This window comes from Symphalangus syndactylus, chromosome 3 (genome assembly GCF_028878055.3).
Source record: "Symphalangus syndactylus isolate Jambi chromosome 3, NHGRI_mSymSyn1-v2.1_pri, whole genome shotgun sequence".
Taxonomy (NCBI): domain Eukaryota; kingdom Metazoa; phylum Chordata; class Mammalia; order Primates; family Hylobatidae; genus Symphalangus; species Symphalangus syndactylus.
Window position 1 is genome coordinate 125,295,728 of NC_072425.2, and position 14,188 is coordinate 125,309,915.

The window sequence follows — 14,188 nt, forward strand, 5'->3', positions numbered from 1 at the left end:
GACACAACAAAAAAAGAAAATTTCAATCCAATATACCTGATGAACATCAATGTGAAAATCCTCCATAAAATACTAGCAAACTGAATCCAGCAGCACATCAAAAAGCATATCCATCACGATCAATTTGGCTTCATCCCTAGGATGCAAGGCTGGTTCAACATATGCAAATCAATAAATGTAATCCATTACATAAACAGAACCAATTACAAAAACCACGTGATTATCTCAATAGCTGCAGAAAAGGCCTTTGATAAAATTCAACACCCCTTCATGCTAAAAACTTTCAATAAACTAGGTATTCATGGAACGTATCTCAAAATAATAAGAGGTATTTATGACAAACCCACAGCCAATATCATACTGAATAGGCAAAAGCTGGATGTATTCCCTTTGAAAACCGGTATAAGACAAGGATGCCCTCACTCACCACTCCTTTCCAACACAGTATCGGAAGTTCTGGCCAGGGCAATCAGGCAAGAGAAAAAAATAAACAGTATTCAAATAGGAAGAGAGGAAGTCAAATTGTCTCTGTTTGCAGATGACATGATTGTATATTTAGAAAACCCCATTGTCTCAGCCCCAAATCTCCTCAAACTGATAAGCAACTTCAGCAAAGTCTCAGGACACACAATCAATCGGCAAAAATCACAAGCATTCCTATACACCAACAGACAAACAGAGACCCAAATAATGAGTGAACTCCCATTCACAATTGCTACAAAGAGAATAAAATACCTAGGAATAAAACTCACAAGGCATGTGAAGGACCTCTTCAAGGAGAACTACAAACCACTGCTCAAGGAAATAAGAGTGGACACAAACAAATGGAAAAACAGTCCATGCTCATGAATCGGAAGAATCAATACTGTGAAAATGGCCATACTTCCCAGAGTAATTTATAGATTCTATGCTATCCCCATCAAGGGACCATTGACTTTCTTCATAGAATTAGAAAAAACTACTTTAAATTTCATATGGAACCAAAAAAGAGCCCGTATAGCCAAGACAATCCTAAGCAAAAAGAACAAAGTTGGAGGCATCATGCTACCTGACTTCAAACTATACTACAAGGCTACAGTAACCAAAACAGCATGGTACTGGTACCAAAACAGATACATAGACCAATGGAACAGAACAGAGGCCTCAGAAATACCACCACACATCTCATCCTTGACAAACAAAACGAGCACATCTTTGACACCATCTCATCTTTCACAAACCTGACAAAAACAAGCAATGGGGAAAAGATTTCCTATTTAATAAATAGTGCTGGGAAAAATGGCTAGCCATAAGCAGAAAACTAAAACTGGACCCCTTCCTTACACCTTATACAAAAATTAACTCTAGATAAGACCTAAAACCATAAAAATCTTAGAAGAAAACCTAGGCAATACCATTCAGGACCTAGGCATGGGCAAAGACTTCATGATTAAAACACCAAAAGCAATGGCAATAAAAGCCAAAAGTGACAAATGGGATCTAATTAAACTAAAGAGCTTCTGCACAGCAAAAGAAACTATCGTCAGAATGAACAGGCGACCTACAGAATGGGAGAAAATTTTTGCAATCTATCCATCTGACAAAGGGCTAATATCCAGAATCTATAAGGAACTTAAACAAATTTACAAGAAAAAAACACCCCATCAAAAAGGGGGTGAAGGATATGAACAGATGCTCATCAAAAGAAGACAATTATGTGGTCAACAAACATATTTAAAAAAGCTCATCATCACTGGTCATTAGAAACATGCAAATCAAAACCAAAATGAGATACCATCTCACCCCAGTTAGAATGGCAATCATTAAATAGTCAGGAAAGAATAGATGCTGGAGAGGATGTGGAGAAATCGGAATGCTTTTACACTGTTGGTGGGAGTGTAAATTAGTTCTACCAATTGCGGAAGACAGTGTGACAATTCCTCAAGGATCTAGAACCAGAAGTACCATTTGACCCAGCAACCCCATTACTAGGTATATACCCAAAGGATTATAAATCATTCTACTATAAAGACACGGGCACACGTATGTTTATTGGAGCGCTGTTCACAATAGCAAAGACTTGGAACCAACCCAAATGCCCATCAACGACAGACTGGATAAAGAAAATGTGCCACATATACACCACGGAATACTATGCAGCCATAAAAAGGATGTGTTCATGTCCTTTGCAGGGACATGGATGAAGCTGGAAACCATCATTCTCAGCAAACCAACACAGGAACAGAAAACCAGACACAGCACATTCTCACTCATAAGTGGAAGTTGAACAATGAGAACACATGGACACAGGGAGGGGAACATCACATACTGGGGTCTGTAGAGGGGTGGGGGGGCTAGAGGAGGGACAGCATTAGGAGAAATACCTAATGTAGATGACGGGTTGATGTATGCAGCAAATCACCAAGGTACGTGTATACCTATGTAACAAACCTGCATGTTCTGCACATGTATTCCAGAACTTAAAGTATTAAAAAACAAACAAAAAAACAAAAATACCGAAAAACAAAACAGAACAAAAAACACCAGCTTGGTGTAGTGGCTCATGCCTGTTATCCCAGCACATTGGGAGGCCAAGGCATAAGGATTGCTTGAGCTCAGGAGTTTGAGACCAGCCTGCGCAACCTAGGGAGACTCCATCTCTACAAAAAATGAAAAAATTAGCTGGGCATGGTGGCATGTGCCTGTTGCTCCAGCTACTTGTGAGGCTGAGGTGGGAGGATCACTTGGGCCCAGGAGGTTGAGGCTGCAGTGAACTGTGATCACACACCACTGTGCTCCAGCCTGGGAGACAGAACGAGACCCTGTCTCAAAAAAAGAAAAAGAAAAAAGAGAAAAACAAATTAAAAAGGCGCCAAACATATAGGAAAATACTGATAAATTGAACTACATTAAAATTGAGAACTTTGTTCATCAAAAGACACCACTGCTTCAAAATAACCTAGAGGTTGCAGAAAGTGGGTAGAGGTATAGATGAAACAAGATTGGTTATGAATTGCTAACTGTTGAAGCTAGATGATGGGTACATGGTGGCTTATGACTTTACCCTTTCTCCTTTTGCATATATTTGACATTTTTTATAATAAAAAATCAAAGGAAAGACTCCATTAAGAGAGTGACAAGCCATAGAGTGAAAAAAAGATGCATGTAACACACATAACTGACAAAGGGCTTCTACAAAGAATATATAACCCTTGTGCATTATTGGTGAGAGTACAAAATTGTACAGCCACTGTGGAAAACAGTATGGTTGCTCCTAAAAAACTTAAAAATGGAATTACCATATGATCCATCAATTCCACTTCTGGATATATACCCAAAAGAATTAGAAGAAGGGTCTCAAAGAGATATTTGTATAACCATTTATAGAAGCATTATTCATAATAGCTAAAACATGTAAGCAACCCAAGTGTCCATCGGTGGATGAGTGAACAAGTGCAATATAGTATATACACACAATGGAATATTATTCAGCCTTAAGAAAGGAAAGAAATCCTGCAATAAACTATTACATGGGTGAATCTTGAAGACACTGTGCTAAGTGACATAAGCCAATCACAAAAAGACAAGTACTGTATAATTCCACTCCTATGAGGTAATTAGTCAAATTCATAGGGACAGGAGGTAGAATGGTAGCTGCTGGGAGATAGGTGGAGGGGAAAATAAGGAGTTACTGTTTAATGAGGATAGAGTTTTGGTTTTATAAGATGAAAAAATTTATGCAGATGGGTGGTGGTGATGGCTGGTGATGGTTACACACATTATAAATGTGTTTAGTACTACTGAATTGTTTTTTTTTTTTTTTTTTTGAGACAGAGTCCCGCTCTGTCGCCCAGGCTGGAGTGCAGTGGCTTGATCTCTGCTCACTGCAAGCTCCGCCTCCCATGTTCATGCCATTCTCCTGCCTCAGCCTCCTGAGTAGCTGGGACTACAGGCGCCTGCCACCACGCTCGGCTAATTTTTTTTTTTTTTTTTTTGTATTTTTAGTAGAGACAGGGTTTCGCCATGTTAGCCAGGACGGTCTTGATCTCCTGACCTCGTGATCCGCCTGCCTCGGCCTCCCAAAGTGCTGGAATTACAGGCGTGAGCCACAGTGCCCGGCCTGAACTGTATTCTTAAAAATCGTTAAGATAGTAAATTTTATATTATGTGTACTTTACCACAAAAAGTAAATTGAGAAAAAAGAAGTAGTTTTAAAAAAATACAAAGAACTGATTTTTAAAAGACCAATAAGGGGTACGGTGGTTTACATCTGTAATCCCAGCACTCTGGGAGGCCAAGGTCGGCAGATCACTTGGGTCCAGGAGTTCGAGACCAGCTTGAGCAACATGGCAAAACCCTGTCTCTACTGAAAATACAAAAAATTAGCTGGACGCGGTGGCATGCGCCTATAGTCCTAGTTATTCACGGGGCTGAAGCAGGAGGATTGCTTGAGTCCAGGAGGTTGAGGCTGCAGTGAGCCCTGATCGTGCCACTGCACTCCAGCCTGGGTGACAGAGTGAGACCTTGTCTTAAAAAAAAAATAAAACAAAACCCCAAAACCCATAAGGATAGGGAACACACACACACACACACGGGAGACTTGAATAAGCACTTTCCACATCACAAAAGTATCAGGGAGATACAAATTACAAACTGACAATATTATGTATTGGTGAGAATGTAAAGCACTAAGAATACCAAAGATTGCTAGTGCAAATATAAATTAGTACAATAGCTTTGGGAAATAATCTGGCATTATCTCCCAGCGTTGTGATAAGGATAATTTGTTGCTCAGCAATTCCATTTCTAGGTGTAGTATAAACAACAAAAAAAAGTGTACACTTATCCATGAGGAGACATGAAAATTCCCAGAAACAGTTATTAAAATAGCCCCAGACTAGAAAAAATACAAAGGTCAATCAACTGTAGAATGAATAAATAGCAATATATTCATAAAAGAGAATAATGCCTATTAATTAAAAATGAATGAATTTTAGCTACATAAATGTATTGTTGGATGAACAAATATATACCCCAAAGCATACTATAGGATTCTATTTATATACAGTTCGAAAATAGGAAATTAAAGTATTATGTTAGAATATAAAATAGTGGTTACCTTTTGGAAAGGGAGCTGGCAATGATTTGTAGGGTACCCGAAAGGAGTGATTTGGAGTATGAAAACATTGATCTGGGTGACGGTTACATAGGTGTTTGCTTTGTGATGATTCATTGAGCTATATATTTATGTTTTATGAACTTTCAACATATGTGTAATACTTTAATAAAAAGTTTTAAAAAGAAACAAATATGATGAGCACACTGAATTGATAAAGTAATCACATTTTAAGGAAAAATATAGGATGCTATATCAACAAGTAATGTCCTTACCTCTTTGGGATTAATATATTTCACTATCTGACGTGGTTCTCCTTGTCTTCTTAAATCAATCAGATTTTTAAAGTGTTGAAATATAGCGACATTCTAAAGGTTCAAACACAAGATTTTATGATCAAAACTGGATTTTCTATTTCTACTTAGCTTTTTGTCTAATCACGGCAAAAATGAATAAAGTACCATAAAATAGATTTTATGTATCCACACTAGATTTTAGAAATATTATGCACTCAGGGTTTGCTTTGATAACCCTAGTAATATTAGTATAATTCTCACAGTTTTATTCTTAAATTTGTAATTGCATCACTACCAACTATAAATGTAATATCCCAAACTTTGGTAAAGTCATCTCAGTGTACTCTCCAGAGTAATCTAGAAAAAAACCAAAATACAGACTACTGATTAAGAACCACTGAGTATGGGATGCTCTTGTCTGGATTCAGCTGTTAGTATTTAGCAGCTGTGACTCTCGACAAGTTGCTTAACCTCTTTGCACTCAGTTTCTTCAGCTATAACGTGGGAATCATAGTAGCCATCTCATACAGCTTTGGTGAGAAATAAATGAATTAATATTTGTAGAGCATGTAAAGCTTTCTGACACAAGAAAACATTCAATAAATATTAGCCATTGTTACCATTGCAGAATCCTCCTTATTCCTATAGTAATTCCACTGATTTATTACAGGATTCTGTAATGGTAACAACGATTAATATTTATTGAGTGTTTATTTTTCACATTAGTGCAAATTTTGCTAAACAATCCCTACCAATTAGTCCATCTTGGAAAATTATTTCTTTGGTAACTCTCCCCTCAAGCCCTATCTCCCTAAAAATGCTTTAATAACTCTTGGTAAACACCCCACTCCCAGTTTGCTTATGTTAAAGCAAATAAAATAAATTCAAATTTAAGTAATCCATAGTACCAATATAACAATCTAAAGCCCCACTACAATTGCCTATGGAAGATGGTACAGCCCATGTCTATACTAATAGTATTCTTTCTGAAAGGAAGATATAATTTTCCACAAATAAAACTCCAAATTGAGTATCAAGAAATACTAATTATGGTTTAAAATCTGAATAGTATCTTCTAAATAGGTGGTTACTTATCAGTTGTCTACTAATACATAACAAACCACCCTAAAACTTAGTGGCTTAGAGCAACAACCATTTATTATTTCTCTCTTCCTGTGGGTTGACAGGGGAGTTCTGCTGGTCTTGGTTGGACTCATACATGTGGCCTTAGTCAGCTGCCAATCGGCTGGAGTTGGGTGATTTAATATGGCCTCACCCACATATCAGGGTCTTCAGCTGAAATTTTTGGAATATCTAGGATAGCTGGGTCTCTTTCGACACAGACCTTCAGTCTGAGCTTCTTCATAGTATGGAGGTTTTAAAGTACCAAAGAGAGATTGGGTGCAATGCCTCACACCTGTAATCCCAGCACTTTGGAAGGTCGAGGCATTAAAAAAAAAAAAAAAAAATGCTGGGCTCAGTGGCTCACGCCTATAATCCCAGCACTTTGGGAGGCCAAGGTGGGTAGATCACGAGGTCAGGAGATCGAGACCATCCTGGCTAACATGGTGAAACCCCGTCTCTACTAAAAATACAAAAAAACATTAGTTGAGTGTGGTGGTGGGCGCCTGTAGTCCCAGCTACTAGGGAGGCTGAGGCAGGAGGATGGTGTGAACCCAGGAGGTGGAACTTGCAGTGAGCAGAGATCACGCCACTGCACTCCAGCCTGGGCGACAGGGCAAGACTCCGTCTCTAAACAAAACAAAAAACAAAACAAAACAAAAAAAGTACCAAAGACAGAAAGTGGAAGTTACAAGGCTTTTTAAGGCCTTATCTTGGAAGTCACAGCAACATTTATTCTGCATTCCATTGGTCAAACTCAAGTCCTAACAGGGCTTGTTAGGCTTGGCTCCTAAGGCGGTCAAGTAAAAGGTGGGATTCACAGGAAGTTCCATATACATTACAGCTTCACTTGCAGTACAGAGGGGAAGGGAAATCCTTCTACTGGGACAGAACCTCAAGTAGCATACCTGGTTGTATATTGTGCCTGGAAGAAAAGATGGCCAGAAGTATAGATCTACAGATGGATGGTGACTGATGGTTTGACTGGATGGTCAGGGATTTGGAAAGAACATGGTTAGAAAATTAGTGACAAGTGGTCTGGGGAAGAGGTATGTGCAGACTTCTCCAGATGGGCACCAAGTGAGAAGATGCTTGTGTCCTATGTGAATGCTCACCAAAGAACAATCTCAACAGAGAAGAATCCTAATAATCAGGTGAGCAAGATGACTCATTCCTTGGAATCAGTCAGCCTTTCCCCCTAGCCACTGCTATCCTCGCACTATGTGCTCATGAACAAAGTGGTCATAGCAGTAGGAATGGAGGTTATGTCTGGGTGTGGTGGCTCTCTGGGTGTGGTGGTTCACAGTTGTAATCCCAGCACTTTGGGAGGCTAAGGCGGGTGGATCACTTGAGGTCAGGGGTTCGAGATCAGCCTGACCAACATGGTGAAACCCTGTCTCTACTAAAAATACAAAAATTAGCTGGGCATGGTGGTGTGTGCCTGTAATCCCAGCTACTCAGGAGGCTGAGGCAGGAGAATCACTTGAACTGGACAAGCAGAGGTTGCAGTGAGCCGAAATGGTGCCACTGCACTCCAGCCTAGACAACAGAGGGAGACTCTGTCTCGAAAAAAAAAAAAAAAAAAGGAATGGAGGTTATTCATAGGCTCAGCAACATGAATTTCTACCCACTAGATCTGGCTACTGCCAACACTGAGAGAGTCCAACTTGCCAACACAGAGACTAACACTGAGCCCCTGACATGGCATAATTCCTTGGGGGAACTACCTAGCTTCCTTGAGACAAATTATTTGGAACACTTCCATTACGGAAAGGGCAACACTTCTTTTCTCACTGGAATTGACATCTGATCTTTCCATGTGCACAGTGCTTCCACAAAAACTTTCTGTATACTTTGAAAATGCTTTATTCACTGTCACGGTATTCCACACAGCATTGCTCTTGATTAGAGAACTTGGTTCACAACAAATGTAGCACACTAATGGGCCCATGCTTATGAAATTCATAAATCTTACCTTGTTCCCAATCACCCTGAAGTAACTGGCCTGACAGAATAGTGGAATGGCATTTTAAAGACTCAGTTGCAATTTAGAGTTCAGTGATAACACTTTTCAGACTAGGACGGCATCCTCTATGTTGCAGCAGATGTTCTGAATGAATATGGTGCTATTTCTCACACAGCCACCATTCATGAATTTGGGAATTAAGTGGTAGAAATAGAAGTGGCTCCCTCTCAATATTATCTTTAATGACCCACTAGTGAAAATTTTGCTTCCTGTCCTTCTTTGTACCTTTGTGCTCTGCAGATATAATGGTCTTAGTTTCCACAGGAAGAATGCTTCCATCGAAATACATACCAATAATAAAATGGAAACTGATACTGCCGCCTGCCCATCTTGTTCTCCTCATATCAATAAACCAACATGCAAAAAAAAAAAAAGACAATTACCATACTGGCTGGGGTAATTAATCCTGATTCTTAGGAGAAAATGAGCTACTACTACCAGTAGAAATTAAGGAAGATGTCTAGAATTCAGGAGAACTTTTGGGGTGTTTTTTAGTAATACCATATTCTGTAAGAAAAGTTAATGGAAAATTATAACAACCCCAAACAGGCAGAATTGTTAAAGGTCTAGCCCCTTTAGGAATGAAGTTTTGCGTCATTCCCTTCCTCCACCCCCGAGCAAGGAACCACAACCAGCTGAAGTGCTTGCTGAAAAAAAGAGAGAATATGAAATAGCTAGTGGAAGAAAAAAGTTAAAAATACCAGCTATGGGGGTGGAGCCAAGATGGCCGAACAGGAGCAGCTCCGGTCTACAGCTCCCAGCCTGAGTGACACAGAAGACGGATGATTTGTGCATTTGTTTGAGGTACAAGTTTCATCTCACTAGGGAGTGCCAAATAGTGGGTGCAGGACAGTCGGTGAAGCGCACTGTGCACGAGCCAAAGCAGGGCAAGGCATTGCCTCACTCGGGAAGTGCAAGGGGTCAGGGAGTTCCCTTTCCTAGTCAAAGAAAGGGGTAACAAACGGCACCTGGAAAATCGGGTCAGTCCCACCCTAATACTGCGCTTTTCCAACGGGCCTGGAAAACGGCACACCAGGAGACTGTGTTCCGCAACTGGCTCGGAGGGTCCTATGCCCATGGAGTCTCGCTGATTGCTAGCACAGCAGTCTGAGATCAAACTGCAAGGCGGCAGAGCCCACCACAGCTCAAGGAGGCCTGCCTGCCTCTGTAGGCTCCACCACTGGGGGCAGGGCACAGACAAACAAAAATTCAGCAGGAACCTCTGCAGACTTAAACGTCCCTGTCTGACTGACAGCTTTGAAGAGAGTAGTGGTTCTCCCAGCACGCAGCTGGAGATCTGAGAACAGACAGATTGCCTCCTAAAGTGGGTCCCTGACCCCCGAGCAGCCTAACTGGGAGGCACCCCCAAGTAGGGACAGACTGACACCTCACTCGGCCGGGTACTCCTCTGAGACAAAACTTCCAGAGGAACTATCAGACAGCTGAATTTGCGGTCTCACGAAAATCCGCTGTTCTGCAGCCACTGCTGCTGACACCCAGCCAAACAGGGTCTGAAGTGGACCTCTAGTAAACTCCAATAGATCTCTAGTAAACTCCAACAGCTGAGGCTCCTGTCTGGTAGAAGGAAAACTAACACACAGAAAGGACATCCACACCAAAAACCCATCTGTACATCACCATCATCAAAGACCAAAAGTAGATAAAACCACAAAGATGGGGAAAAAACAGCAGAAAAACTGGAAACTCTAAAAAGCAGAGCACCTCTCCTCCTCCAAAGGAATGCAGTTCGTCACCAGCAACGGAACAGAGCTGGACGGAGAATGACTTTGACAAGTTGAGAGAAGGCGGCTTCAGACGATCAAACTACTCCAAACTACGGGAGGAAATTCAAAACAATAGCAAAAAACTTAAAAACTTTGAAAAAAAATTAGACGAATACATAACTAGAATAACCAACGGAGAGAAGGGCTTAAAGGAGCCGATGGAGCTGAAAGCCAAGTATCGAGAACTACGCAAAGATTGCAGAAGCCTCGGTAGCCGATGCGATCAACTGGAAGAAAGGGTATCGCTGATGGAAGATGAAATGAATGAAATGAAGCGAGAAGGGAAGTTTAGAGAAAAAAGAATAAAAAGAAATGAACAAAGCCTCCAAGAAATTTGGGACTATGTGAAAAGACCAAACCTACGTCTGATTGGTGTACCTGAAAAAGACAGGCAGAATGGAACCAAGTTGGAAAACACTCTGCAAGATATTATCCAGGAGAACTTCCCCAATCTAGCAAGGCAGGCCAACATTCAGATTCAGGAAATACAGAGAACGCCACAAAGATACTCCTCGAGAAGAGCAACTCCAAGACACATAATTGTCAGATTCACCAAAGCTGAAATGAAGGAAAAAATGTTAAGGGCAGCCAGAGAGAAAGGTCGGGTTACCCACAAAGGGAAGCCCATCAGACTAACAGTTGATCTCTCGGCAGAAACTTTACAAGCCAGAACAGAGTGTGGGCTGATATTCAACATTCTTAAAGGAAAGAATTTTCAACCCAGAATTTCATATCCAGCCAAACTAAGCTTCATAAGTGAAGGAGAAATAAAATGCTTTACAGACAAGCAAACGCTGAGTGATTTTGTCACCACCAGGCCTGCCCTAAAAGAGCTCCTGAAGGAAGCACTAAACATGGAAAGGAACAACCGGTACCAGCCCCTGCAAAAACATGCCAAATTGTAAAGATCATCGAGGCTAGGAAGAAACTGCATCAACTAATGAGCAAAATAACCAACTAACATCATAATGACAGGATCAGATTCACACATAACAATATTAACTTTAAATGTAAATGGGCTAAATACTCCAATTAAAAGACACAGACTGGCAAACTGGATAAGAAGTCAGGACCCACCAGTGTGCTGTATTCAGGAAACCCATCTCATGTGCAGAGACACACATAGACTCAAAATAAAGGGATGGAAGATCTATCAAGCAAATGGAAAACAAAAAAAGGCAGGGGTTGCAATCCTAGTCTCTGATAAAATAGACTTTAAACCAACAAAGATCAAAAGAGACAAAGAAGGCCATTACATAATGGTAAAGGGATCAATTCAACAAGAAGAGCTAACTATCCTAAATATATATGCACCCAACACAGGAGCACCCAGATTCAGAAAGCAAGTCCTGAGTGACCTACAAAGGGACTTAAACTCCCACACAATAATAATGGGAGATTTTAACAACACACTGTCAACATTAGACAGATCAACGAGACAGAAAGTTAACACGGATATCCAGGAATTGAACTCAGCTCTGCACAAAGTGGACCTAATAGACATCTACAGAACTCTCCACCCCAAATCAACAGAATATACATTTTTTTTCAGCACCACACCACACCTATTCCAAAACTGACCACATAGTTGGAAGTAAAGCTCTCCTCAGCAAATGTAAAAGAACAGAAATTATAACAAACTGTCTCTCAGACCATAGTGCAATCAAACTAGAACTCAGGAATAAGAAACTCACTCAAAACCGCTCAACTACATGGAAACTGAACAACCTGCTCCTGAATGACTACTGGGTACATAATGAAACGAAGGCAGAAATAAAGATGTTCTTTGAAACCAATGAGAACAAAGACACAACATACCAGAATCTCTGGGACACATTCAAAGCAGTGTGTAAAGGGAAATTTACAGCACTAAATGCCCACAAGAGAAAGCAGGAAAGATCCAAAATTGACACCCTAACATCATAATTAAAAGAACTAGAAAAGCAAGAGCAAACACATTCAAAAGCTAGCAGAAGGCTAGAAATAACTAAAATCAGAGCAGAACTGAAGGAAATAGAGACACAAAAAACCCTTCAAAAAATCAATGAATCCAGGAGCTGGTTTTTTGAAAAGATCAACAAAATTGATAGACTGCTAGCAAGACTAATAAAGAAGAAAAGAGAGAAGAATCAAATAGATGCAATAAAAAATGAAAAAGGGGATATCACCACCAATCCCACAGAAATACAATCTACCATCAGAGAATACTACAAACACCTCTATGCAAATAAACTAGAAAATCTAGAAGAAATGGATAAATTCCTCGACAAATACCCCCTCCCAAGACTAAACCAGGAAGAAGTTGAATCTCTGAATAGACCAATAACAGACTCTGAAATTGTGGCAATAATCAATAGCTTACCAACCAAAAGGAGTCCAGGACCTGATGGATTCACAGCTGAATTCTACCAGAGGTACAAGGAGGAACTGGTACCATTCCTTCTGAAACTATTCCAATCCATAGAAAAAGAGGGAATCCTCCCTAACACATTTTATGAAGCCAGCATTGTCCTGATACCAAAGCCTGGCAGAGACATAACCAAAAAAGAGAATTTCAGACCATTATCCTTGATGAACATTTATGCAAAAATCCTCAATAAAATACTGGCAAACCGAATCCAGCAGCACATCAAAAAGCTTATACACCATGATCAAGTGGGCTTCATCCCTGGGATGCAAGGCTGGTTCAACATATGCAAATCAATAAATGTAATCCAGCATATAAACAGAACCAAAGACAAAAACCATAGGATTATCTCAATAGATGCAGAAAAGGCCTTTGACAAAATTCAACAACCCTTCATGCTAAAAACTCTCAATAAATTAGGTATTGATGGGACGTATCTCAAAATAATAAGAGCTATCTATGACAAACCCACAGCCAATATCATACTGAACGGGCAAAAACTGGAAGCATTCCCTTTGAAAACTGGCACAAGACAGGGATGCCCTCTCTCACCACTCCTATTCAACATAGTGCTGGAAGTTCTGGCCAGGGCAATCAGGCAGGAGAAGGAAATAAAGGGTATTCAATTAGGAAAAGAGGAAGTCAAATTGTCCCTGTTTGCAGATGACATGATTGTGTATCTAGAAAACCCCATTGTCTCAGCCCAAAATCTCCTTAAGCTGATTAGCAACTTCAGCAAAGTCTCAGGATACAAAATCAATGTACAAAAATCACAAGCATTCTTGTACACCAATCACAGACAAACAGAGAGCCAAATCATGAGTGAACTCCCATTCACAATTGCTTCAAAGAGAATAAAATACCTAGGAATCCAACTTACAAGGGATGTGAAGGACCTCTTCAAGGAGAACTACAAACCACGGCTCAATGAAATAAAAGAGGATACAAACAAATGGAAGAACATTCCATGCTCATGGGTTGGAAGAATCAATATCATGAAAATGGCCATACTGCCCAAGGTAATTTATAGATTCAATGCCATCCCCATGAAGCTACCAATGACTTTCTTCACAGAACTGGAAAAAACTACTTTAAAGTTCATATGGAACCAAAAAAGAGCCCACATCGCCAAATCAATCCTAAGCCGAAAGAACAAAGCTGGAGGCATCACGCTACCTTCCTTCAAACTATACTACAAGGCTACAGTAACCAAAACAGTATGGTACTGGTACCACAACAGAGACATAGATCAATGGAACAGAACAGAGCCCTCAGAAATGATGCCACATATCTACAACCATCTGATCTTTGACAAACCTGACAAAAACAAGAAATGGGGAAAGGATTCCCTATTTAATAAATGGTGCTGGGAAAACTGGCTAGCCATATGTAGAAAGCTGAAACTGGATCCCTTCCTTACATCTTATACAAAAATTAATTCAAGATGGATTAAAGACT

The 14,188-nt window shown here is 40.2% G+C and overlaps 1 protein-coding gene across 16 annotated transcripts in view; it reads right to left on the reverse strand.

Annotated features, from left to right (window-relative positions):
- Positions 1-14,188, reverse strand: part of C3H11orf65 (chromosome 3 C11orf65 homolog) — a 213,110-nt gene that overhangs the window by 174,664 nt on the left and 24,258 nt on the right. For 8 of the 16 annotated variants that reach the window (XM_055273027.2, XM_063636501.1, XM_055273025.2 and 5 more), the window contains exon 3: positions 5,371-5,463. The exons of the other annotated variants lie outside the window; for them this stretch is intronic. In XM_055273027.2, the coding sequence (XP_055129002.1) occupies positions 5,371-5,463 (93 nt within the window). The remainder of the gene's footprint in view (positions 1-5,370; positions 5,464-14,188) is intronic. 16 annotated transcript variants of the gene reach the window in all.